Below are 22928 nucleotides of genomic sequence, written 5' to 3' on the forward strand. Positions count from 1 at the left end.
GGACAGGATTACAGAGCACCTCCCCCATTCATCTCCATAACATAGGGGATTGGTCATCCATCATTAATGAATGCAAAGCTGAAAGTTCTCCGGCTTCATGTGAATGTGGAAAATACACCATTGTGGTCACTAGGTGGCGATAATGTGGTGTGTTCCCCGTTTTTATATTCGATCTGCAAATATCTGGAGAAGATTTTGCCCCATTGGCACACATTACATGAGATATCGATAGATGAACGAATGAGGAGGGAGAATCCCACCCAGCCGAGTGTCTCGGGCAACATGGCTGAATCTAGAGGGACCTCAGGTAAGTATTAGGGGGGAGGGGCACACAGAAGGTTTTTTATCTGAATGCACCTTCTGCCTTTACAATCGCTCCATTGAGAATAATGGAATTCTTTCCCTTGATCGGTGTCCCACCTCGGGATTCATGTGATAAAGATCTCAGAATTCGGCATCATGTGACTCCTAATTCTATAAAGTGATATAATTGGTGTCAGTAGGAGGAATAGTGTCCCATCATTGGTGTCAGTGGGAGGAATAGTGTCCCATCATTGGTGTCAGTAGGAGGAATAGTGTCCCATCATTGGTGTCAGTGGGTGGAATAGTGTCCCATCATTGGTGTCAGTGGGGGAATAGTGTCCCATCATTGGTGTCAGTGGGGGAATAGTGTCCCATCATTGGTGTCAGTGGGAGGAATAGTGTCCCATCATTGGTGTCAGTGGGGGGAATGGTGTCCCATCATTGGTGTCAGTGGGGGGAATGGTGTCCCATCATTGGTGTCAGTGGGAGGAATAGTGCCCCACCCACCATTGGAGCACAGGTGTGTGAGGAGGAAGGTGTGTCTGGAGCTGCTGTGTGAGAAGGGAGTTGCCTGGAAATCTATCCCAGCTCTCCTGGCCCCTTTTCTGGGGAAGCCATGGAGGGCAGTGGGGCCTCCCCTGCTGGAGGCTCTCAGCCATCTCCTGGGCCATCTGCTGACATGTCTGCCCCTCTACAAGCCTCAGCTGGTGATCTCTCTGCCCCTGGTGTGGATGAAGGCTCGGAGGCCATTCGGGAGCGAGTGGTGGCCGGGATAAAAGTCCTAAACCGGGAGAGGGACAAGCTGTACAAGCTACGTGCGGAGCTGAAGCGCCTGCGAAGGCAACGTGAAGGCTTACATAGCCAGAAACGCGGATCCATGGATCCAGAGATCCAATTGGCCAAGGTACGTGTGGACCATCAAGAGACCATCGTGGCCATAATGGAAGGAAGGGATGGTCCTTTCAAGGAAAAGTTCTCCAACGAAAGGAGGTTTGCAAAAGTGACAAAGATGGAGGTGGAGGAGGAGGAGACCCCCAGTTCTGACCCCCTGCCCCCCCAGGGAGAGGTAAGCACCCCAATGCCTTCCCAGGACTCAGGAGGCATGCTGAGGGTGATCCAGGTAATGGAGTCTCCTGTGCGGGGGGATCAGATGGTTTTCAATGAGGAAGACATAACAGATGATGTGCCTGATAAGGTAAAGCCAGCTAAGCCTCATGTTGTGGACAGAACTGTGTTTGTACCATCTAGCACCATGCCTGATAATGTGACTTATAATAAGACTGTATGCAGTAATAATGTGCCTGCTGAGGCTGCAATGCAGCAAGAGAGCCATTTAAAAAATGACATTTCTGTGAAGGAACTGCAAGTCCCAGCAGAACCCATTAACCCTCCTGATGCTGAGACCAGAGCTGATTACCCCACTGCTGCTCAGGACTCCACAGCACAGCATCAGGACACAGCTGGTACTGCAACAGCAACAGTGACTGTTCCTGATGGGAATGTGTGTGTGACTGATAAAAATCATCCCAGTTCAGATATGATGGACAATAATTCTAACTCTGTTCATGTAGACAATGTACAGCATAAAGTGACTTCGGTGTGGGGTCTTGGCCCGGATAAACCCACTTTTGCTCAGGTGTTGCGCTCTGCCCCTGGTAGCTCTGCCCCCAAGCAGGGTTTTCCCCTGCGAGCTACCACCTCGAGCCCCCCAGGATCTGGTCTTGGGTCTCTGGCTTCTGCTGGGGGTCCAAGACGCAATGTAGTCATCCTCAAATGGGAAGGTGGTGCAGTCCCCCCTGCAAGGCGTGCAGTGGTGGATTTAATCCTGGAAATGGGTTTTGGGGTAAATGATTTGTATGCTTTTATTCATGTGTCAGGGACGCGGGAGTATACAGTCAGTTTCACCAAGCCAGAGGGTCTTGACCTGTTCTGGGAGCGATATGAGGCCCGGTGCAGGTCGAGACCCGAATGGGAAAGTCTGGCCCCAGTTGCGATTTCGCAGCGGTCAACTGTAAAGAAGATCACTATTATCCTCACCAATGAGAGCGTCCCTGCCAGGGATCTGGAGGTCTGGTTGAGGAACTACGGGGAAGTTTTGACCAAACCAAATAAAATATTAGATGAGCGTAACATCTGGACTGGGGGATGGTCGGTAACAGTCAGGCTGGCCAGGGATGGAAATGTTGTCCGTCACCTGCCCTCCTCGGCTTTCATAGGGAGGGATAGGATGACCGTGTTCTACCCTGGTCAGCCGAAGCTGTGCCACCGCTGTGGAGAGAAGGGGCACCTTAGCTCCTCCTGTTCGGCCTTGATATGCTCAGTGTGTCGGGGTCAGGGTCATATGGCCAAGGACTGCACCCAGAAGATCAGGTGCAACCTGTGCCTGCGACTTGGCCATCCTTATAGCAGATGCCCTGAGGCCTGGCACAATATGGAGAAGGAGGTTGTGGATGAGATGTCAAGGCTGGACAGGATGGAGGGGGAGGCCCCTGGTGTACCATCCTCCGCTGCGGTGACCGACCCCCCTGGTCCTGCTCAGGATCCCTCCCCAGTTCCCTCCCCAGTTCCTGTGACCACCCCTTCTGTGTCTGTAAGTACTCCTTCTGTATCTGTATCTGTGTCCCCCCAGCCTACTGTACCCGCTCCTCTTGTGTCAGAACCTTCCAAGTCTGTGCCCCCTGAGTCAGTTACCCCCCAGAAGTCTATCCCTCCTAAGTCGGATTTACCCCCCCCATCAGGAGTGGTTGCGGGTACTAAAAAGGTCGCTTCAAAGAAAAAAACAAGGGATGAGGGCATCTCTGAGGCTGACCTCAAGTACCTGGAGGAGAGAAGGAAGGTTGGGCGGCGGAAGAAGCAGGCGGTGAGGACGGAACGGGGGCGGGAAGCTCTGGTGCCTGTCTCCACCCGTCGTAGGTCCGCTAGGTGGGACATTTCCTCATCTGGCGCTTCTTCAGAACTGAGCTCTGATTCAGAGATGGAGTTGGAGGCGGCCTCAAGAAAGAGGGAGGCTTCTGGTGATGAGCAGCAGAGGGGAGCTAAGAAGCAATCCACCCAATAACCCAAATGGCGGTTCCCCCTCCGTTAAAAGTGGCGACAATAAATGTTGCCAGCATTAAGTCAGTGAGAGCTCGTTCTATGGCCTTCTTTTTGTTCAGCCAATTAGATGCTGAAATTTTATTTTTGCAAGAGACTAGGCTCACCTCCTTGGCAGATATTCATATGGCCAAGAGAGAGTGGCGGTATGGTCCATCTTACTGGTCTCTTGCGGCCGAGCCTTACGGCGGTGTGGCGGTGTTGTTTAAAACCGGCATGGTAACTGTCCGGCGGGTTATTGAGGTGGAGATTGGGAGATGTATGGTCTTAGACGTCCTTGTGGGAGGGCAGGACCTGCGCCTAATTAATATCTATGGGCCGCACACAAAGTGGGACAGGAAATGCCTTTTTACAAGGATCAAGCCATTTCTTTTTACATCCCGGCAAGTGGTCTTTGGAGGTGACTTTAATACAGTAACTAGGCCCAAGGACAGGAAGGCCTTCAAGGACAGGCTGGGATATGATAGCGTTTTTTTAAATAGTATGGTTAGGGATGCTGGTCTTGTGGATGTGCACATTGCGCACCTCCCGGATGACACCGGGTTCACCTTTCATCGTGGTAATAGTCAGAGTAGGATAGACAGGTTTTTTTTGAAGGAGGCCTCTGCTTTCTCACCCCCAGTGGTGCAGGCAGTAGAGTTCTCTGATCACTGTATGCTATCTGTGGCCCTGAATGCTTCAGACGCCCCTCAGAGGGGAAAGGGCATCTGGAGATTGAATTCGACTCTACTCAGGGAAGAACATGTTAGACAATCCTTTGAGGAATTCTTTCAGGCACAGGTGACCCTCCTGGACTTTTGTAGCAGCAAGGCTGAGTGGTGGGAGCTGACCAAAAAGAGGATCGCTGGATTCTTCAGGGGCCTAGCCAATAGAACACAGTTTAATAAATACATGACCTACCAACGTTTGCGGAGGAAGCTGGATATTCTTGTCTCGAGAGGAGGAGATCCTGGGGCAATCTCCGAAGTGAAACTCCTTCTCAGGAAGTGTCAATATGACCGGCATGCCTCTTTGGTTCTGGAGAGGGACTATGGGAAGTACCACTCGCCTGACCCTTACCAGAACTGCAAACAAGGTGTAGCTGTTAAAGCGGTCGTTGGCCTTAAGGACAGTACAGGTTCCGTGACAAAGTCCAGGTCAGGGATTCTGGAGGTCGTGAGGTCCTTTTATGCCGACCTTCTTGGAAGGAAAGAGCTTGACCGTGACAAGATGGAAAGCTTTTTGGACTCTACTCCAGGTCTAAATGGTGGAGATGTTCCATTGATGAATTTGACAGAGGAGATCACAGTTGAAGAGGTGATGAGGGCAATTGAACAGCTTGCCATCAAAAAGTCACCCGGACCGGATGGCTTGACGGCTGAGTTCTACAAAGCCTTTAAGTCTATTCTGGCCCCACATTTGGTAGAGGTTTTTAACAGTTGTCTTGCTGAGGGGGTGCTATCCCCTTCCATGAGGCACTCGGCTGTGATTCTTCTGTCAAAGGGTAAAGATCCTTCGATGATTGAGAATTGGCGCCCCATCAGCCTTCTTAATGTCGATAGAAAGATACTGGCGAAGATATTTTTCTGGCGCCTGTCGTCAGTAGCAGAGTCTTTGCTTTCTCGCCATCAGCACTGTTCGGTCCAGGGTAGGAGCACCTTCACAGCGGTGTTAGCTGTCCGGGAGGCCTTGGAGCGGTGCAGGGCTGCAGGCTGGGGAAAGTATTTGCTGACATTGGATCAGGCAAAGGCTTTTGATCGTGTTAACCATGAGTACCTGTGGTTGCTCCTTAGTAAGTACGGTCTGCCGGGTGGTTTTGTTGATTGGCTGAAAGTCTTGTATAAGGGGGCAGAAAGCTTCCCTCTTGTTAATGGTTGGGTTGGGCAGTCCTTTGAGGTTGGCTCCGGGGTGCGCCAGGGCTGTCCCCTGAGTCCCCTGCTCTATGTGTTTGCAATCGACCCCTTCATCAGGAGGCTAGAAAGCGGCATGTTGTGTGGGGTACCAGTGGGGCTCCCGGGTGAGCCGCCATTGAGGGTTGTTGCTTATGCGGACGATGTATCGGTGATTGTCACTGGGACGGATGAGGCGGAGGAGGTGGTCTCTCTGACATCACGGTATTCTGAAGCATCAGGCTCCAAGATCAATCAGGAAAAGAGCGAAGTTTTCTGGATGGGAAAGGAAGGTGAGGGGTTTGATCTCCCGGACACCTTTCCAGTGCCCCGGGAAAGAATTAAGATACTAGGCATTGAATTTGGACCCGGCGATTATGGCCTCAAAAACTGGGAAGGCAGACTGGAAATTGCCAATGCTAAGGTGGTCAACTGGAAGAGATGGAAGTTATCTATGAGGGAAAGGGTTGATCTGATTAAGACTTACCTGATTCCGATCTTCTTGTATGTCAGCTTTGTCTGCATCTTGCCAGTGTCTCTCTATGCTAGGGTCAGTAGTGTGTTCTTCCAGATGCTGTGGGGGAACAGACTGAACCCCATCAAGAGGAATGTCACCTACCTATCCAGGAGGGAGGGTGGCTTAGGTATGGTCAACCCAATTCTTTTCTTTTCACTGCTATTCCTCAAGTTTAACATTGGTAGTATGCTTGCAGTGGAACCTCCTGGATGGGCAGGCATATTTAGATCTTGGTTTAGTCCTTTTCTGCGACTTTGGGAAGAAGGTGGCCAAGTGAAGAATCGCAGGGGTCATCGTGGTCAGCTACCAGCCTATGTAGCTCCGTGCCTGAAGTTACTGCGGCAGTGGCGATTGTCGGCTGAAGATCTCAGATCGGTTCCGAGGAAAGACCTTATGAGTCGAGTCTTGAGCGAAGTCTTTCATGACCCACTGGCCTTAAGGGATTGCCCAGGCCCAGTTTTGAGGGCGGGGTTGAGACTGATTAATTTGGATAGAATACCTCCTAAATTTAGGGATCTGGCCTGGTTGTGCTTCCATGGGAGGCTCTATGTTCGGGGCAATTTGAAATTCCGCAGTGGGGTGGATCGTAGCTGTCCTCGGGAGGAGTGTGCAGGTGAGGAGGAGACTATGGACCATTTTCTGCTTCGTTGCCCTTTTAACATAGAAGTGTACAAACAGGTGGGGCGGGCGCTCGGTGTTCCTTTCCTCTCCAGGCTGGGTTATGCCGAGTGGGTGTACGGAGCATTCAGTACCGGTGGAGGTTTTTGTTTGGATACACTTTTTTTAGTTAGCCTAGTGGTCCGTTATTTCACCTGGAACGCACGGTGTCAGGTCAGCATTCGGCAAAAAATCCTTCCTGTTGAGGTGGTGGTGTATGACATTGTGCATGAGGTGGGGAAGATTCGGGGGCTTGAGAGAGACAAGCGGGGTCAGGGGGCTTGGCTGAAGGCGTGGAGGGGTTTCAAGCCTCCCTGACTGCCAGGAGTCTCTTTCCCGGGTGTGGCTGTCTGTCTCTTATCACCCTAGATTATTATTTTTGATACATTTTTGATAAATGGCTGCGTACATAGGTGACGGGTTGTGCCTCTTAGGCCCTCTCTGCTGCTTTGTGTAAATAGTTTTGTAGTAATGTTTTGGTAATGGTGTATATATTGTATATATTGTATATATTCTGAACCTGGATGTGTATTCCTTAGATTTATGTTTGAAGTTTTGTACTATAGTTTTGTTTTTTACTTTTGTATAAAATTGGTTGCTTGATTCTTTTCAATAAAAGATCAATAGTGTCCCATCATTGGTGTCAGTGGGGGGAATTGTGACCCATCATTGGTGTCAGTGGGAGGAATAGTGTCCCATCATTGGTGTCAGTGGGAGGAATAGTGTCCCATCATTGGTGTCAGTGGGGGGAATAGTGTCCCATCATTGGTGTCAGTGGGAGGAATAGTGTCCCATCATTGGTGTCAGTGGGAGGAATGGTGTCCCATCATTGGTGTCAGTGGGGGGAATAGTGTCCCATCATTGGTGTCAGTGGGAGGAATAGTGTCCCATCATTGGTGTCAGTGGGAGGAATAGTGTCCCATCATTGGTATCAGTGGGAGGAATAGTGTCCCATCATTGGTGTCAGTGGGGGGGAATAGTGTCCCATCATTGGTGTCAGTGGGAGGAATAGTGTCCCATCATTGGTGTCAGTGGGAGGAATAGTGTCCCATCATTGGTGTCAGTGGGAGGAATAGTGTCCCATCATTGGTGTCAGTGGGAGGAATAGTGCCCCATCATTGGTGTCAGTGGGAGGAATAGTGCCCCATCATTGGTGTCAGTGGGAGGAATAGTGCCCCATCATTGGTGTCAGTGGGTGGAATAGTGTCCCATCATTGGTGTCAGTGGGAGGAATAGTGCCCCATCATTGGTGTCAGTGGGAGGAATAGTGTCCCATCATTGGTGTCAGTGGGAGGAATAGTGTCCCATCATTGGTATCAGTGGGAGGAATAGTGTCCCATCATTGGTGTCAGTGGGGGGAATAGTGTCCCATCATTGGTGTCAGTGGGAAGAATAGTGTCCCATCATTGGTGTCAGTGGGGGGAATAGTGTCCCATCATTGGTGTCAGTGGGAGGAATAGTGTCCCATCATTGGTGTCAGTGGGAGGAATGGTGTCCCATCATTGGTGTCAGTGGGGGGAATAGTGTCCCATCATTGGTGTCAGTGGGAGGAATAGTGTCCCATCATTGGTGTCAGTGGGAGGAATGGTGTCCCATCATTGGTATCAGTGGGAGGAATAGTGTCCCATCATTGGTGTCAGTGGGGGGGAATAGTGTCCCATCATTGGTGTCAGTGGGAGGAATAGTTTCCCATCATTGGTGTCAGTGGGAGGAATAGTGTCCCATCATTGGTGTCAGTGGGAGGAATAGTGTCCCATCATTGGTGTCAGTGGGAGGAATAGTGCCCCATCATTGGTGTCAGTGGGAGGAATAGTGCCCCATCATTGGTGTCAGTGGGAGGAATAGTGCCCCATCATTGGTGTCAGTGGGTGGAATAGTGTCCCATCATTGGTGTCAGTGGGAGGAATAGTGCCCCATCATTGGTGTCAGTGGGAGGAATAGTGTCCCATCATTGGTGTCAGTGGGAGGAATAGTGTCCCATCATTGGTATCAGTGGGAGGAATAGTGTCCCATCATTGGTATCAGTGGGAGGGATAGTGTCCCATCATTGGTGTCAGTGGGAGGAATAGTGTCCCATCATTGGTGTCAGTGGGAGGAATAGTGCCCCATCATTGGTGTCAGTGGGAGGAATAGTGCCCCATCATTGGTGTCAGTGGGAGGAATAGTGCCCCATCATTGGTGTCAGTGGGTGGAATAGTGTCCCATCATTGGTGTCAGTGGGAGGAATAGTGCCCCATCATTGGTGTCAGTGGGAGGAATAGTGTCCCATCATTGGTGTCAGTGGGAGGAATAGTGTCCCATCATTGGTATCAGTGGGGGGAATAGTGTCCCATCATTGGTATCAGTGGGAGGGATAGTGTCCCATCATTGGTGTCAGTGGGGGGAATAGTTTCCCATCATTGGTGTCAGTGGGAGGAATAGTTTCCCATCATTGGTGTCAGTGGGAGGAATAGTGTCCCATCATTGGTGTCAGTGGGAGGAATAGTGTCCCATCATTGGTGTCAGTGGGAGGAATAGTGCCCCATCATTGGTGTCAGTGGGAGGAATAGTGCCCCATCATTGGTGTCAGTGGGAGGAATAGTGCCCCATCATTGGTGTCAGTGGGTGGAATAGTGTCCCATCATTGGTGTCAGTGGGAGGAATAGTGCCCCATCATTGGTGTCAGTGGGAGGAATAGTGTCCCATCATTGGTGTCAGTGGGAGGAATAGTGTCCCATCATTGGTATCAGTGGGGGGAATAGTGTCCCATCATTGGTATCAGTGGGAGGGATAGTGTCCCATCATTGGTGTCAGTGGGGGGAATAGTGTCCCATCATTGGTGTCAGTGGGAAGAATAGTGTCCCATCATTGGTGTCAGTGGGAGGAATAGTGTCCCATCATTGGTGCTACTCCATCCCTACTACACTGATCTCAATTAGCTTCCGGGTCCAATGCTGAGTGTCTGTTCTCCTCCAGCGTTTTGAATACAGGAAGTCGGTCGTTGGGATCGGGTGACATTTTCTCAGCACCCTCTGATTGGATAAGATGGAGAGTGTGACAACACTGGCTGGCCCCTCCTCCCCATTCAATCAGAGAAAGATTTGTATGCTTGGTGTAGTAGCTGGATGGTAACATTGTAGTAGGGGTGTAGTAGCAGTGTAGTAGCGGTGTAGTAGCTGGATGGTAACATTGTAGTAGCGGTGTAGTAGGGGTGTGGTAGCGGTGTAGTAGCAGTGTAGTAGCGGTGTAGTAGCGGTGTAGTAGGGGTGTAGTAGGGGTGTAGTAGCGGTGTAGTAGCGTTGTAGTAGGGGTGTAGTAGGGGTGTAGTAGGGGTGTAGTAGAGGTGTAGTAGCGGTGTAGTAGCAGTGTAGTAGCGGCGCCTGTCCAGTGATCTCCAGCTGGTAGAGGATCTCTCAGGTCCGGGATACACAGAGTTGCTGTAATGATCTCCATGGGTGGAATTCCTCCATTCTGTGGGACACTCCCAGGTGTAGTAGAGGTGTAGTAGCGGTGTGGTAGCGGTGTAGTATGGGGTGTAGTATGGGGTGTAGTAGCGGTGTAGTATGGGGTGTAGTATGGGGTGTAGTATGGGGTGTAGTATGGGGTGTAGTAGCGGTGTAGTAGGGGTGTAGTAGCGGTGTAGTAGCGGTGTAGTAGCGGTGTAGTATGGGGTGTAGTAGCGGTGTAGTATGGGGTGTAGTAGCGGTGTAGTAGCGGTGTAGTAGCGGTGTAGTAGCGGTGTAGTAGCGGCGTAGTAGCGGTGTAGTAGCAGTGTAGTAGCAGTGTAGTAGCGGTGTAGTAGCAGTGTAGTAGCGGTGTAGTATGGGGTGTAGTAGGGGTGTAGTATGGGGTGTAGTATGGGGTGTAGTAGCGGTGTAGTAGCGGTGTAGTAGGGGTGTGGTAGCGGTGTAGTAGCAGTGTAGTAGCTGGATGGTAACATTGTAGTAGCGGTGTAGTAGGGGTGTGGTAGCGGTGTAGTAGCAGTGTAGTAGCGGTGTAGTAGCGGTGTAGTAGGGGTGTAGTAGGGGTGTAGTAGCGGTGTAGTAGCGTTGTAGTAGGGGTGTAGTAGGGGTGTAGTAGGGGTGTAGTAGAGGTGTAGTAGCGGTGTAGTAGCAGTGTAGTAGCGGCGCCTGTCCAGTGATCTCCAGCTGGTAGAGGATCTCTCAGGTCCGGGATACACAGAGTTGCTGTAATGATCTCCTATGGGTGGAATTCCTCCATTCTGTGGGACACTCCCAGGTGTAGTAGAGGTGTAGTAGAGGTGTAGTAGAGGTGTAGTAGAGGTGTAGTAGCGGTGTGGTAGCGGTGTAGTATGGGGTGTAGTATGGGGTGTAGTAGCGGTGTAGTAGAGGTGTAGTAGCAGTGTAGTAGCGGTGTAGTATGGGGTGTAGTAGGGGTGTAGTATGGGGTGTAGTATGGGGTGTAGTAGCGGTGTAGTAGCAGTGTAGTAGCGGTGTAGTAGGGGTGTAGTAGCGGTGTAGTAGCAGTGTAGTAGCGGTGTAGTAGGGGTGTAGTAGCGGTGTAGTAGCAGTGTAGTAGCGGCGTAGTAGGGGTGTAGTAGCGGCGCCTGTCCAGTGATTTCCAGCTGGTAGAGGATCTCTCAGGTCCGGGATACACAGAGTTGCTGTAATGATCTCCTATGGGTGGAATTCCTCCATTCTGTGGGACACTCCCAGGTGTAGTAGAGGTGTAGTAGAGGTGTAGTAGAGGTGTAGTAGCGGTGTGGTAGCGGTGTAGTATGGGGTGTAGTATGGGGTGTAGTAGCGGTGTAGTAGAGGTGTAGTAGCGGTGTAGTATGGGGTGTAGTATGGGGTGTAGTATGGGGTGTAGTATGGGGTGTAGTAGCGGTGTAGTAGGGGTGTAGTAGCGGTGTAGTATGGGGTGTAGTAGCGGTGTAGTAGCAGTGTAGTAGCGGTGTAGTAGCGGTGTAGTAGCGGCGTAGTAGGGGTGTAGTAGCGGTGTAGTAGCCGTGTAGTAGCGGTGTAGTAGCAGTGTAGTAGCAGTGTAGTAGCGGTGTAGTAGCAGTGTAGTAGCGGTGTAGTAGCAGTGTAGTAGCAGTGTAGTAGCGGTGTAGTAGCAGTGTAGTAGCGGTGTAGTATGGGGTGTAGTAGGGGTGTAGTATGGGGTGTAGTATGGGGTGTAGTAGCGGTGTAGTAGCGGTGTAGTAGCAGTGTAGTAGCGGTGTAGTAGGGGTGTAGTAGCGGTGTAGTAGCAGTGTAGTAGCGGCGTAGTAGCAGTGTAGTAGCGGTGTAGTAGCGGCGCCTGTCCAGTGATCTCCAGCTGGTAGAGGATCTCGCAGGTCCGGGATACACAGAGTTGCTGTAATGATCTCCTATGGGTGGAATTCCTCCATTCTATGGGACACTCCCAGGTGTAGTAGAGGTGTAGTAGAGGTGTAGTAGAGGTGTAGTAGCGGTGTGGTAGCGGTGTAGTATGGGGTGTAGTATGGGGTGTAGTAGCGGTGTAGTATGGGGTGTAGTAGCGGTGTAGTATGGGGTGTAGTATGGGGTGTAGTATGGGGTGTAGTATGGGGTGTAGTATGGGGTGTAGTAGCGGTGTAGTAGGGGTGTAGTAGCGGTGTAGTAGCGGTGTAGTAGCGGTGTAGTATGGGGTGTAGTAGCGGTGTAGTAGCGGTGTAGTAGCAGTGTAGTAGCGGTGTAGTAGCGGCGTAGTAGGGGTGTAGTAGCGGTGTAGTAGCAGTGTAGTAGCAGTGTAGTAGCGGTGTAGTAGCAGTGTAGTAGCGGTGTAGTATGGGGTGTAGTAGGGGTGTAGTAGAGGTGTAGTAGGGGTGTAGTATGGGGTGTAGTAGCGGTGTAGTAGCAGTGTAGTAGCGGTGTAGTAGGGGTGTAGTAGGGGTGTAGTAGCAGTGTAGTAGCGGTGTAGTAGGGGTGTAGTAGCGGTGTAGTAGCAGTGTAGTAGCGGTGTAGTAGCGGTGTAGTAGCGGTGTAGTAGCAGTGTAGTAGCGGCGTAGTAGGGGCGTAGTAGCGGCGTAGTAGCAGTGTAGTAGCGGTGTAGTAGCAGTGTAGTAGCGGTGTAGTAGCAGTGTAGTAGCGGCGTAGTAGGGGTGTAGTAGCGGCGCCTGTCCAGTGATTTCCAGCTGGTAGAGGATCTCGCAGGTCTGGGATATACAGAGTTGCTGTAATGATCTCCATGGGTGGAATTCCTCCATTCTGTGGGACACTCCCAGGTGTAGTAGCAGTGTAGTAGCGGTGTAGTAGCAGTGTAGTAGCGGTGTAGTAGGGGTGTAGTAGGGGTGTAGTAGAGGTGTAGTAGCGGTGTAGTATGGGGTGTAGTATGGGGTGTAGTATGGGGTGTAGTAGCGGTGTAGTAGCGGTGTAGTAGGGGTGTAGTAGCGGTGTAGTATGGGGTGTAGTAGGGGTGTAGTAGCGGTGTAGTAGCGGCGTAGTAGCGGTGTAGTAGCGGCGCCTGTCCAGTGATCTCCAGCTGGTAGAGGATCTCGCAGGTCCGGGATACACAGAGTTGCTGTAATGATCTCCATGGGTGGAATTCCTCCATTCTGTGGGACACGCCCAGGTGTAGTAGCGGTGTAGTAGAGGTGTAGTAGCGGTGTAGTAGGGGTGTAGTAGCGGTGTAGTATGGGGTGTAGTAGGGGTGTAGTAGCGGTGTAGTAGCGGCGTAGTAGCGGTGTAGTAGGGGTGTAGTAGAGGTGTAGTAGAGGTGTAGTAGCGGTGTAGTAGAGGTGTAGTAGCGGTGTAGTAGCGGTGTAGTAGGGGTGTAGTAGAGGTGTAGTAGAGGTGTAGTAGAGGTGTAGTAGAGGTGTAGTAGAGGTGTAGTAGGGGTGTAGTAGGGGTGTAGTAGAGGTGTAGTAGAGGTGTAGTAGAGGTGTAGTAGGGGTGTAGTAGCGGTGTAGTAGCGGTGTAGTAGGGGTGTAGTAGCGTTGTAGTAGCGGTGCCTGTCCAGTGATTTCCAGCTGGTAGAGGATCTCGCAGGTCCGGGATACACAGAGTTGCTGTAATGATCTCCTATTGGTGGAATTCCTCCATTCTGTGGGACACGCCCAGGTGTGACCTGGAATCTCCGGCACGGCGGATCCCTCATTATCTCTATAAATATCCTCCAATCACAATCATTCCGGAGATGATTCACAAATCGCCTTCCTTTCTATGGATTGGATTTCTCAATGGTAACAAAGAATATAAATGGGCGGAGTTTGCAGCGAGATTCGGGGCTCTGCGCCGTTCCACTACGAGACCCGAATCGCATCTTTCCTCCGAGATTCGTCTTCTCGGATCCGAGTCGCTGAAAGATTCCGGATCTTCAGTACCAGAGAGTGAGAAATCGCATGCGAGTCTTGGGGGGAGGGGATGTTAGAAGATAATAGAGATGTTCTACAGACCGGCGCTTCTCAGTAATTTGTGTTTTGTGTCTCCAGGATGGCGGAGGAGGTGAAGAGGGAGAAGGAAGGTCTCATCGAGTTCTATTCATCATATCGGGAACTCTTCGAGTTCTTCTGTAATAATACCACCATTCATGGCGCCATCCGGCTGGTGTGTTCCCGAAACAACCGCATGAAAACCGCCTTCTGGTTGGTCCTCTTCCTGGTCACCTTCGGCCTCATGTACTGGCAGTTCGGACTTCTCTTCGGACAATATTTCAGTTACCCGGTGAGCATTAATGTCAACGTCAACTCCGACCGCCTCCTGTTCCCGGCTGTGACCGTGTGCACCTTGAACCCGTACAGGTGAGGCTCCATTTTGTTTCTTGGTCCATAGATGAGCCAATGACCCCATTGGTTGTCCCCCGTAGGTTGTCGCCATAGGTTGTCGCCCATAGGTTGTTCCCGTTGGTTGTCCCCCATAGGTTGTTCCCGTTGGTTGTCCCCCATAGGTTGTTCCCGTTGGTTGTCCCCCATAGGTTGTTCCCGTTGGTTGTCCCCATTGGTTGTCCCCGTAGGTTGTTCCCATTGGTTGTCCCCGTAGGTTGTTCCCGTTGGTTGTTCCCCATAGGTTGTCTCCATAGGTTGTCCCCATAGGTTGTCTCCATAGGTTGTCGCCCGTAGGTTGTCGCCCGTAGGTTGTCGCCCGTAGGTTGTCGCCCATAGGTTGTCCCCCATAGGTTGTCCCCATAGGTTGTCCCCATAGGTTGTCTCCATAGGTTGTCCCCATAGGTTGTCTCCATAGGTTGTCTCCATAGGTTGTCCCCATAGGTTGTCCCCATAGGTTGTCTCCATAGGTTGTCCCCATAGGTTGTCGCCCATAGGTTGTCGCCCATAGGTTGTCCCCATAGGTTGTCGCCCATAGGTTGTCCCCCATAGGTTGTCGCCCATAGGTTGTCGCCCATAGGTTGTCGCCCATAGGTTGTGCCCATAGGTTGTCCCCCATAGGTTGTCGCCCATAGGTTGTCGCCGTAGGTTGTCCCCCGTAGGTTGTTCCCGTAGGTTGTCCACCGTAGATTATCCCCCGTAGGTTATCCCCATGAGAGGTCCAGTATTGTGCATAAGTTTTAGGTGTGAAGAAATGTTGTAAAAGTACCAATTCACTCATAAATCTATTTATAAGAGCCAAGTCTGATGCAGAGACTTGTTCCTTCTCGTGGTTCCGAGTAATACTCCGGCTGCCAGGTCGGTGTGAGGGGCCTGTCCAGGTACACTATACCCCCTCCGGCTGCCAGGTAGGTGTGAGAGGCCTGTCCGGGTACACTATACCCCCTCGGGCTGCCAGGTGGGTGTGAGAGGCCTGTCCAGGGACACTATACCCCCTCCGGCTGCCAGGTCGGTGTGAGAGACCTGTCCGGGTACACTATACCCCCTCGGGCTGCCAGGTGGGTGTGAGAGGCCTGTCCAGGGACACTATACCCCCTCCGGCTGCCAGGTGGGTGTGAGGGGCCTGTCCAGGGACACTATACCCCCTCCGGCTGCCAGGTGGGTGTGAGGGGCCTGTCCAGGTACACTATACCCCCTCCAGCTGCCAGGTAGGTGTGAGAGGCCTGTCCGGGTACACTATACCCCCTCCGGCTGCCAGGTAGGTGTGAGAGGCCTGTCCGGGTACACTATACCCCCTCGGGCTGCCAGGTGGGTGTGAGAGGCCTGTCCAGGGACACTATACCCCCTCCGGCTGCCAGGTAGGTGTGAGGGGCCTGTCCAGGGACACTATACCCCCTCCGGCTGCCAGGAGGGTGTGAGAGGCCTGTCCGGGTACACTATACCCCCTCTAGCTGCCAGGTGGGTGTGAGGGGCCTGTCCAGGGACACTATACCCCCTCTGGCTGCCAGGTGGGTGTGAGGGGCCTGTCCAGGGACACTATACCCCCTCCGGCTGCCAGGTAGGTGTGAGGGGCCTGTCCAGGGACACTATACCCCCTCCGGCTGCCAGGTCGGTGTGAGGGGCCTGTCCGGGTACACTATACCCCCTCCGGCTGCCAGGTGGGTGTGAGGGGCCTGTCCAGGTACACTATACCCCCTCCGGCTGCCAGGTAGGTGTGAGGGGCCTGTCCAGGGACACTATACCCCCTCCGGCTGCCAGGTGGGTGTGAGGGGCCTGTCCAGGGACACTATACCCCCTCCGGCTGCCAGGAGGGTGTGAGAGGCCTGTCCAGGTACACTATACCCCCTCCGGCTGCCAGGTAGGTGTGAGGGGCCTGTCCAGGGACACTATACCCCCTCCGGCTGCCAGGTAGGTGTGAGGGGCCTGTCCAGGGACACTATACCCCCTCCGGCTGCCAGGTCGGTGTGAGAGACCTGTCCGGGTACACTATACCCCCTCCGGCTGCCAGGTAGGTGTGAGGGGCCTGTCCAGGGACACTATACCCCCTCCGGCTGCCAGGTAGGTGTGAGGGGCCTGTCCAGGGACACTATACCCCCTACGGCTGCCAGGAGGGTGTGAGAGGCCTGTCCGGGTACACTATACCCCCTCTAGCTGCCAGGTCGGTGTGAGGGGCCTGTCCAGGGACACTATACCCCCTCCGGCTGCCAGGTGGGTGTGAGGGGCCTGTCCAGGTACACTATACCCCCTCCGGCTGCCAGGTGGGTGTGAGGGGCCTGTCCAGGGACACTATACCCCCTCCGGCTGCCAGGTGGGTGTGAGAGGCCTGTCCGGGTACACTATACCCCCTCCGGCTGCCAGGTGGGTGTGAGGGGCCTGTCCAGGTACACTATACCCCCTCCGGATGCCAGGTAGGTGTGAGGGGCCTGTCCGGGTACACTATACCCCCTCCGGCTGCCAGGTGGGTGTGAGAGGCCTGTCCAGGGACACTATACCCACCCCGTCTGCCAGGTAGGTGTGAGGGGCCTGTCCAGGGACACTATACCCCCTCCGGCTGCCAGGTAGGTGTGAGAGGCCTGTCCGGGTACACTATACCCCCTCGGGCTGCCAGGTGGGTGTGAGAGGCCTGTCCAGGGACACTATACCCACCCCGTCTGCCAGGTAGGTGTGAGGGGCCTGTCCAGGGACACTATACCCCCTCCGGCTGCCAGGTAGGTGTGAGAGGCCTGTCCGGGTACACTATACCCCCTCGGGCTGCCAGGTGGGTGTGAGAGGCCTGTCCAGGGACACTATACCCCCTCCGGCTGCCAGGTAGGTGTGAGGGGCCTGTCCAGGGACACTATACCCCCTCCGGCTGCCAGGTCGGTGTGAGGGGCCTGTCCGGGTACACTATACCCCCTCCGGCTGCCAGGTAGGTGTGAGGGGCCTGTCCAGGGACACTATACCCCCTCCGGCTGCCAGGTAGGTGTGAGGGGCCTGTCCAGGGACACTATACCCCCTCCGGCTGCCAGGAGGGTGTGAGAGGCCTGTCCGGGTACACTATACCCCCTCCAGCTGCCAGGTCGGTGTGAGGGGCCTGTCCAGGGACACTATACCCCCTCCGGCTGCCAGGTGGGTGTGAGGGGCCTGTCCAGGTACACTATACCCCCTCCGGCTGCCAGGTGGGTGTGAGGGGCCTGTCCAGGGACACTATACCCCCTCCGGCTGCCAGGTGGGTGTGAGAGGCCTGTCCGGGTACACTATACCCCCTCCGGCTGCCAGGTGGGTGTGAGGGGCCTGTCCAGGTACACTATACCCCCTCCGGATGCCAGGTAGGTGTGAGGGGCCTGTCCGGGTACACTATACCCCCTCGGGCTGCCAGGTAGGTGTGAGGGGCCTGTCCAAGTACACTATACCCCCTCCGGCTGCCAGGTAGGTGTGAGAGGCCTGTCCGGGTACACTATACCCCCTCCGGCTGCCAGGTGGGTGTGAGGGGCCTGTCCGGGTACACTATACCCCCTCAGGCTGCCAGGTGGGTGTGAGGGGCCTGTCCGGGTACACTATACCCCCTCCGGCTGCCAGGTCGGTGTGAGGGGCCTGTCCGGGTACACTATACCCCCTCAGGCTGCCAGGTGGGTGTGAGGGGCCTGTCCGGGTACACTATACCCCCTCCGGCTGCCAGGTCGGTGTGAGGGGCCTGTCCGGGTACACTATACCCCCTCAGGCTGCCAGGTGGGTGTGAGGGGCCTGTCCGGGTACACTATACCCCCTCCGGCTGCCAGGTGGGTGTGAGGGGCCTGTCCGGGTACACTATACCCCCTCCGGCTGCCAGGTGGGTGTGAGGGGCCTGTCCGGGTACACTATACCCCCTCCGGCTGCCAGGTGGGTGTGAGGGACCTGTCCGGGTACACTATACCCCCTCCGGCTGCCAGGTGGGTGTGAGGGGCCTGTCCAGGTACACTATACCCCCTCCGGCTGCCAGGTGGGTGTGAGGGGCCTGTCCAGGTACACTATACCCCCTCGGGCTGCCAGGTGGGTGTGAGAGGCCTGTCCGGGTACACTATACCCACTCCAGCTGCCAGGTCGGTGTGAGGGGCCTGTCCAGGTACACTATACCCCCTCCGGCTGCCAGGTGGGTGTGAGGGGCCTGTCCAGGTACACTATACCCCCTCTGGCTGCCAGGTCGGTGTGAGGGGCCTGTCCAGGTACACTATACCCCCTCCGGCTGCCAGGTGGGTGTGAGGGGCCTGTCCAGGTACACTATACCCCCTCGGGCTGCCAGGTGGGTGTGAGAGGCCTGTCCAGGTACACTATACCCCCTCCGGCTGCCAGGTCGGTGTGAGAGGCCTGTCCAGGTACACTATACCCACTCCAGCTGCCAGGTCGGTGTGAGGGGCCTGTCCAGGTACACTATACCCCCTCCGGCTGCCAGGTGGGTGTGAGGGGCCTGTCCAGGTACACTATACCCCCTCTGGCTGCCAGGTCGGTGTGAGGGGCCTGTCCAGGTACACTATACCCCCTCCGGCTGCCAGGTGGGTGTGAGAGGCCTGTCCAGGGACACTATACCCCCTCCGGCTGCCAGGTCTGTGTGAGAAGCCTGTCCAGGGACACTATACCCCCTCCGGCTGCCAGGTAGGTGTGAGAGGCCTGTCCGGGTACACTATACCCCCTCCGGCTGCCAGGTCGGTGTGAGAGGCCTGTCCAGGTACACTATACCCCCTCCGGCTGCCAGGTAGGTGTGAGAGGCCTGTCCGGGTACACTATACCCCCTCCGGCTGCCAGGTGGGTGTGAGGGGCCTGTCCGGGTACACTATACCCCCTCCGGCTGCCAGGTGGGTGTGAGGGGCCTGTCCGGGTACACTATACCCCCTCCGGCTGCCAGGTGGGTGTGAGGGGCCTGTCCGGGTACACTATACCCCCTCCGGCTGCCAGGTGGGTGTGAGGCCTGTCCAGGGACACTATACCCCCTCCGGCTGCCAGGTGGGTGTGAGAGACCTGTCTGGGTACACTATACCCCCTCTGGCTGCCAGGTGGGTGTTAGGGGCCTGTCCGGGTACACTATACCCCCTCCGGCTGCCAGGTCGGTGTGAGAGGCCTGTCCAGGTACACTATACCCCCTCCGGCTGCCAGGTGGGTGTGAGAGGCCTGTCCAGGGACACTATACCCCCTCCGGCTGCCAGGTCGGTGTGAGGGACCTGTCCAGGGACACTATACCCCCTCTGGCTGCCAGGTGGGTGTTAGGGACCTGTCCGGGTACACTATACCCCCTCCGGCTGCCAGGTGGGTGTGAGGGGCCTGTCCAGGTACACTATACCCCCTCCGGCTGCCAGGTGGGTGTGAGGGGCCTGTCCAGGTACACTATACCCCCTCGGGCTGCCAGGTGGGTGTGAGAGGCCTGTCCGGGTACACTATACCCACTCCAGCTGCCAGGTCGGTGTGAGGGGCCTGTCCAGGTACACTATACCCCCTCCGGCTGCCAGGTGGGTGTGAGGGGCCTGTCCAGGTACACTATACCCCCTCTGGCTGCCAGGTCGGTGTGAGGGGCCTGTCCAGGTACACTATACCCCCTCCGGCTGCCAGGTGGGTGTGAGGGGCCTGTCCAGGTACACTATACCCCCTCGGGCTGCCAGGTGGGTGTGAGAGGCCTGTCCGGGTACACTATACCCACTCCAGCTGCCAGGTCGGTGTGAGGGGCCTGTCCAGGTACACTATACCCCCTCCGGCTGCCAGGTCGGTGTGAGAAGCCTGTCCAGGGACACTATACCCCCTCCGGCTGCCAGGTAGGTGTGAGAGGCCTGTCCGGGTACACTATACCCACTCCAGCTGCCAGGTCGGTGTGAGGGGCCTGTCCAGGTACACTATACCCCCTCCGGCTGCCAGGTAGGTGTGAGAGGCCTGTCCGGGTACACTATACCCACTCCAGCTGCCAGGTCGGTGTGAGGGGCCTGTCCAGGGACACTATACCCCCCTCCGGCTGCCAGGAGGGTGTGAGGGGCCTGTCCGGGTACACTATACTCACCCCGGCTGGAGTGCCGTCAAGGGTTAGAGTCCCATTGGAAGCGGGATTGTTTCCGCAATCCATAGGCCTGAATCTGCAACTCTCCTTTCCTGTCTACCTCAAGTTTGATTGGTTGCCGTGTTGGGCAAGAATAAAAAGCACAGAAAGACACCCTTCTGTTTGATATTCGTCATTGCTCTCATCCCTAGACACATCACAGAGGTAACATAACACACCGTCCCAATCTAACCAGCGGCTCCTGCGGGGGTAGCACTACCAGGGGCGGACTGACAACTCATGGGGCCCCCGGGCAAAGATTATGGGGCCCCTGGGCTTGCAGATGGCCACCACGCCAGGAGGCAGTGCAGAGGCGGGGCAGCTTAAATCTCGGGATTTTCACATCACAAGCATGTCGTGTTCGGACATTTCGGGGACAGATTTTTACACCCTGTCCCTGAGCCTGGCAACCCTGATGGGGCCCCCTAGTGGTATGAGGCCACTAGGGGGCCCCATGTGAAGCATGGTGGATGATCCTTGCAGGTTTGGGGCTGTACAGCCAATGTTATTAGGAACTATCTTCAGTGTGAAGGAGGAGGCCTGGAAAGGATGGTTTGGTCCCCACAGAGCCCTGATCTCTCCATCATGGAGTCTGTCTGGAATGAAGGATTGGAGGCGGCCGACATCCACAGAAGATCTGTGCTTAGCCACCTACCCGCCATAGAAGCACCTACCCGCCATAGAAGCACCTACCTGCCATAGAAGCACCTACCCGCCATAGAACCACCTACCCGCCATAGAACCACCTACCTGCCATAGAACTACCTACCCGCCATAGAAGCACCTACCCGCCATAGAACCACCTACCCGCCATAGAACCACCTACCAGCCATAGAACCACCTACCCGCCATAGAACCACCTACCCGCCATAGAACCACCTACCCGCCATAGAAGCACCTACCCGCCATAGAAGCACCTACCTGCCATAGAAGCACCTACCCGCCATAGAACCACCTACCCGCCATAGAACCACCTACCTGCCATAGAACTACCTACCCGCCATAGAAGCACCTACCCGCCATAGAACCACCTACCCGCCATAGAACCACCTACCAGCCATAGAACCACCTACCCGCCATAGAACCACCTACCCGCCATAGAACCACCTACCCGCCATAGAACCACCTACCCGCCATAGAAGCACCTACCCGCCATAGAAGCACCTACCCGCCATAGAACCACCTACCCGCCATAGAAGCACCTACCCGCCACAGAAGCACCTACCCGCCACAGAAGCACCTACCCGCCACAGAACCACCTACCCGCCACAGAAGCACCTACCCGCCACAGAAGCACCTACCCGCCACAGAAGCACCTACCCGCCACAGAACCACCTACCCGCCACAGAACCACCTACCCGCCACAGAAGCACCTACCCGCCATAGAAGCACCTACCCGCCACAGAACCACCTACCCGCCACAGAAGCACCTACCCGCCACAGAAGCACCTACCCGCCACAGAAGCACCTACCCGCCACAGAAGCACCTACCCGCCACAGAAGCACCTACCCGCCATAGAAGCACCTACCCGCCATAGAACCACCTACCCGCCATAGAACCACCTACCCGCCATAGAAGCATCTACCCGCCATAGAACCACCTACCCGCCATAGAACCACCTACCCGCCATAGAACCACCTACCCGCCATAGAACCACCTACCCGCCATAGAACCACCTACCCGTCATAGAACCACCTACCCGCCATAGAACCACCTACCCGCCATAGAAGCACCTACCCGCCATAGAACCACCTACCCGCCATAGAAGCACCTACCCGCCATAGAAGCACCTACCCGCCATAGAAGCACCTACCCGCCATAGAACCACCTACCCGCCATAGAACCACCTACCCGCCATAGAACCACCTACCCGCCATAGAACCACCTACCCGCCATAGAACCACCTACCCGCCATAGAAGCACCGACCCGCCATAGAAGCATCTACCCGCCATAGAACCACCTACCCGCCATAGAACCACCTACCCGCCATAGAACCACCTACCCGCCATAGAACCACCTACCCGCCATAGAACCACCTACCCGCCATAGAACCACCTACCCGCCATAGAACCACCTACCCGCCATAGAAGCACCTACCCGCCATAGAACCACCTACCCGCCATAGAAGCACCTACCCGCCATAGAACCACCTACCCGCCATAGAAGCACCTACCCGCCATAGAAGCACCTACCCGCCATAGAAGCACCTACCCGCCATAGAACCACCTACCCGCCATAGAACCACCTACCCGCCATAGAACCACCTACCAGCCATAGAACCACCTACCCGCCATAGAACCACCTACCCGCCATAGAAGCACCTACCCGCCATAGAAGCACCTACCCGCCACAGAAGCACCTACCCGCCACAGAACCACCTACCCGCCATAGAAGCACCTACCCGCCATAGAAGCACCTACCCGCCATAGAAGCACCTACCCGCCACAGAACCACCTACCCGCCACAGAACCACCTACCCGCCACAGAAGCACCTACCCGCCACAGAAGCACCTACCCGCCACAGAACCACCTACCCGCCACAGAACCACCTACCCGCCACAGAAGCACCTACCCGCCACAGAACCACCTACCCGCCACAGAAGCACCTACCCGCCACAGAAGCACCTACCCGCCATAGAACCACCTACCCGCCATAGAACCACCTACCCGCCACAGAAGCACCTACCCGCCACAGAACCACCTACCCGCCACAGAACCACCTACCCGCCACAGAAGCACCTACCCGCCATAGAAG

The 22928-nt window shown here is 55.1% G+C and overlaps 1 protein-coding gene across 3 annotated transcripts in view; it reads left to right on the forward strand.

The window, feature by feature from the left end:
- The window catches only part of LOC120921894 (amiloride-sensitive sodium channel subunit alpha-like), a 119660-nt gene that overhangs the window by 44254 nt on the left and 52478 nt on the right, over window positions 1-22928 (forward strand). For all 3 annotated transcript variants that reach the window (XM_040334393.1, XM_040334395.1, XM_040334394.1), the window contains exon 2: window positions 13811-14119. In XM_040334393.1, coding sequence (XP_040190327.1) covers window positions 13811-14119 — 309 coding nt within the window. The remainder of the gene's footprint in view (window positions 1-13810; window positions 14120-22928) is intronic.

Source organism: Rana temporaria (assembly GCF_905171775.1).
Source record: "Rana temporaria chromosome 8 unlocalized genomic scaffold, aRanTem1.1 chr8y, whole genome shotgun sequence".
Lineage (NCBI taxonomy): Eukaryota > Metazoa > Chordata > Amphibia > Anura > Ranidae > Rana > Rana temporaria.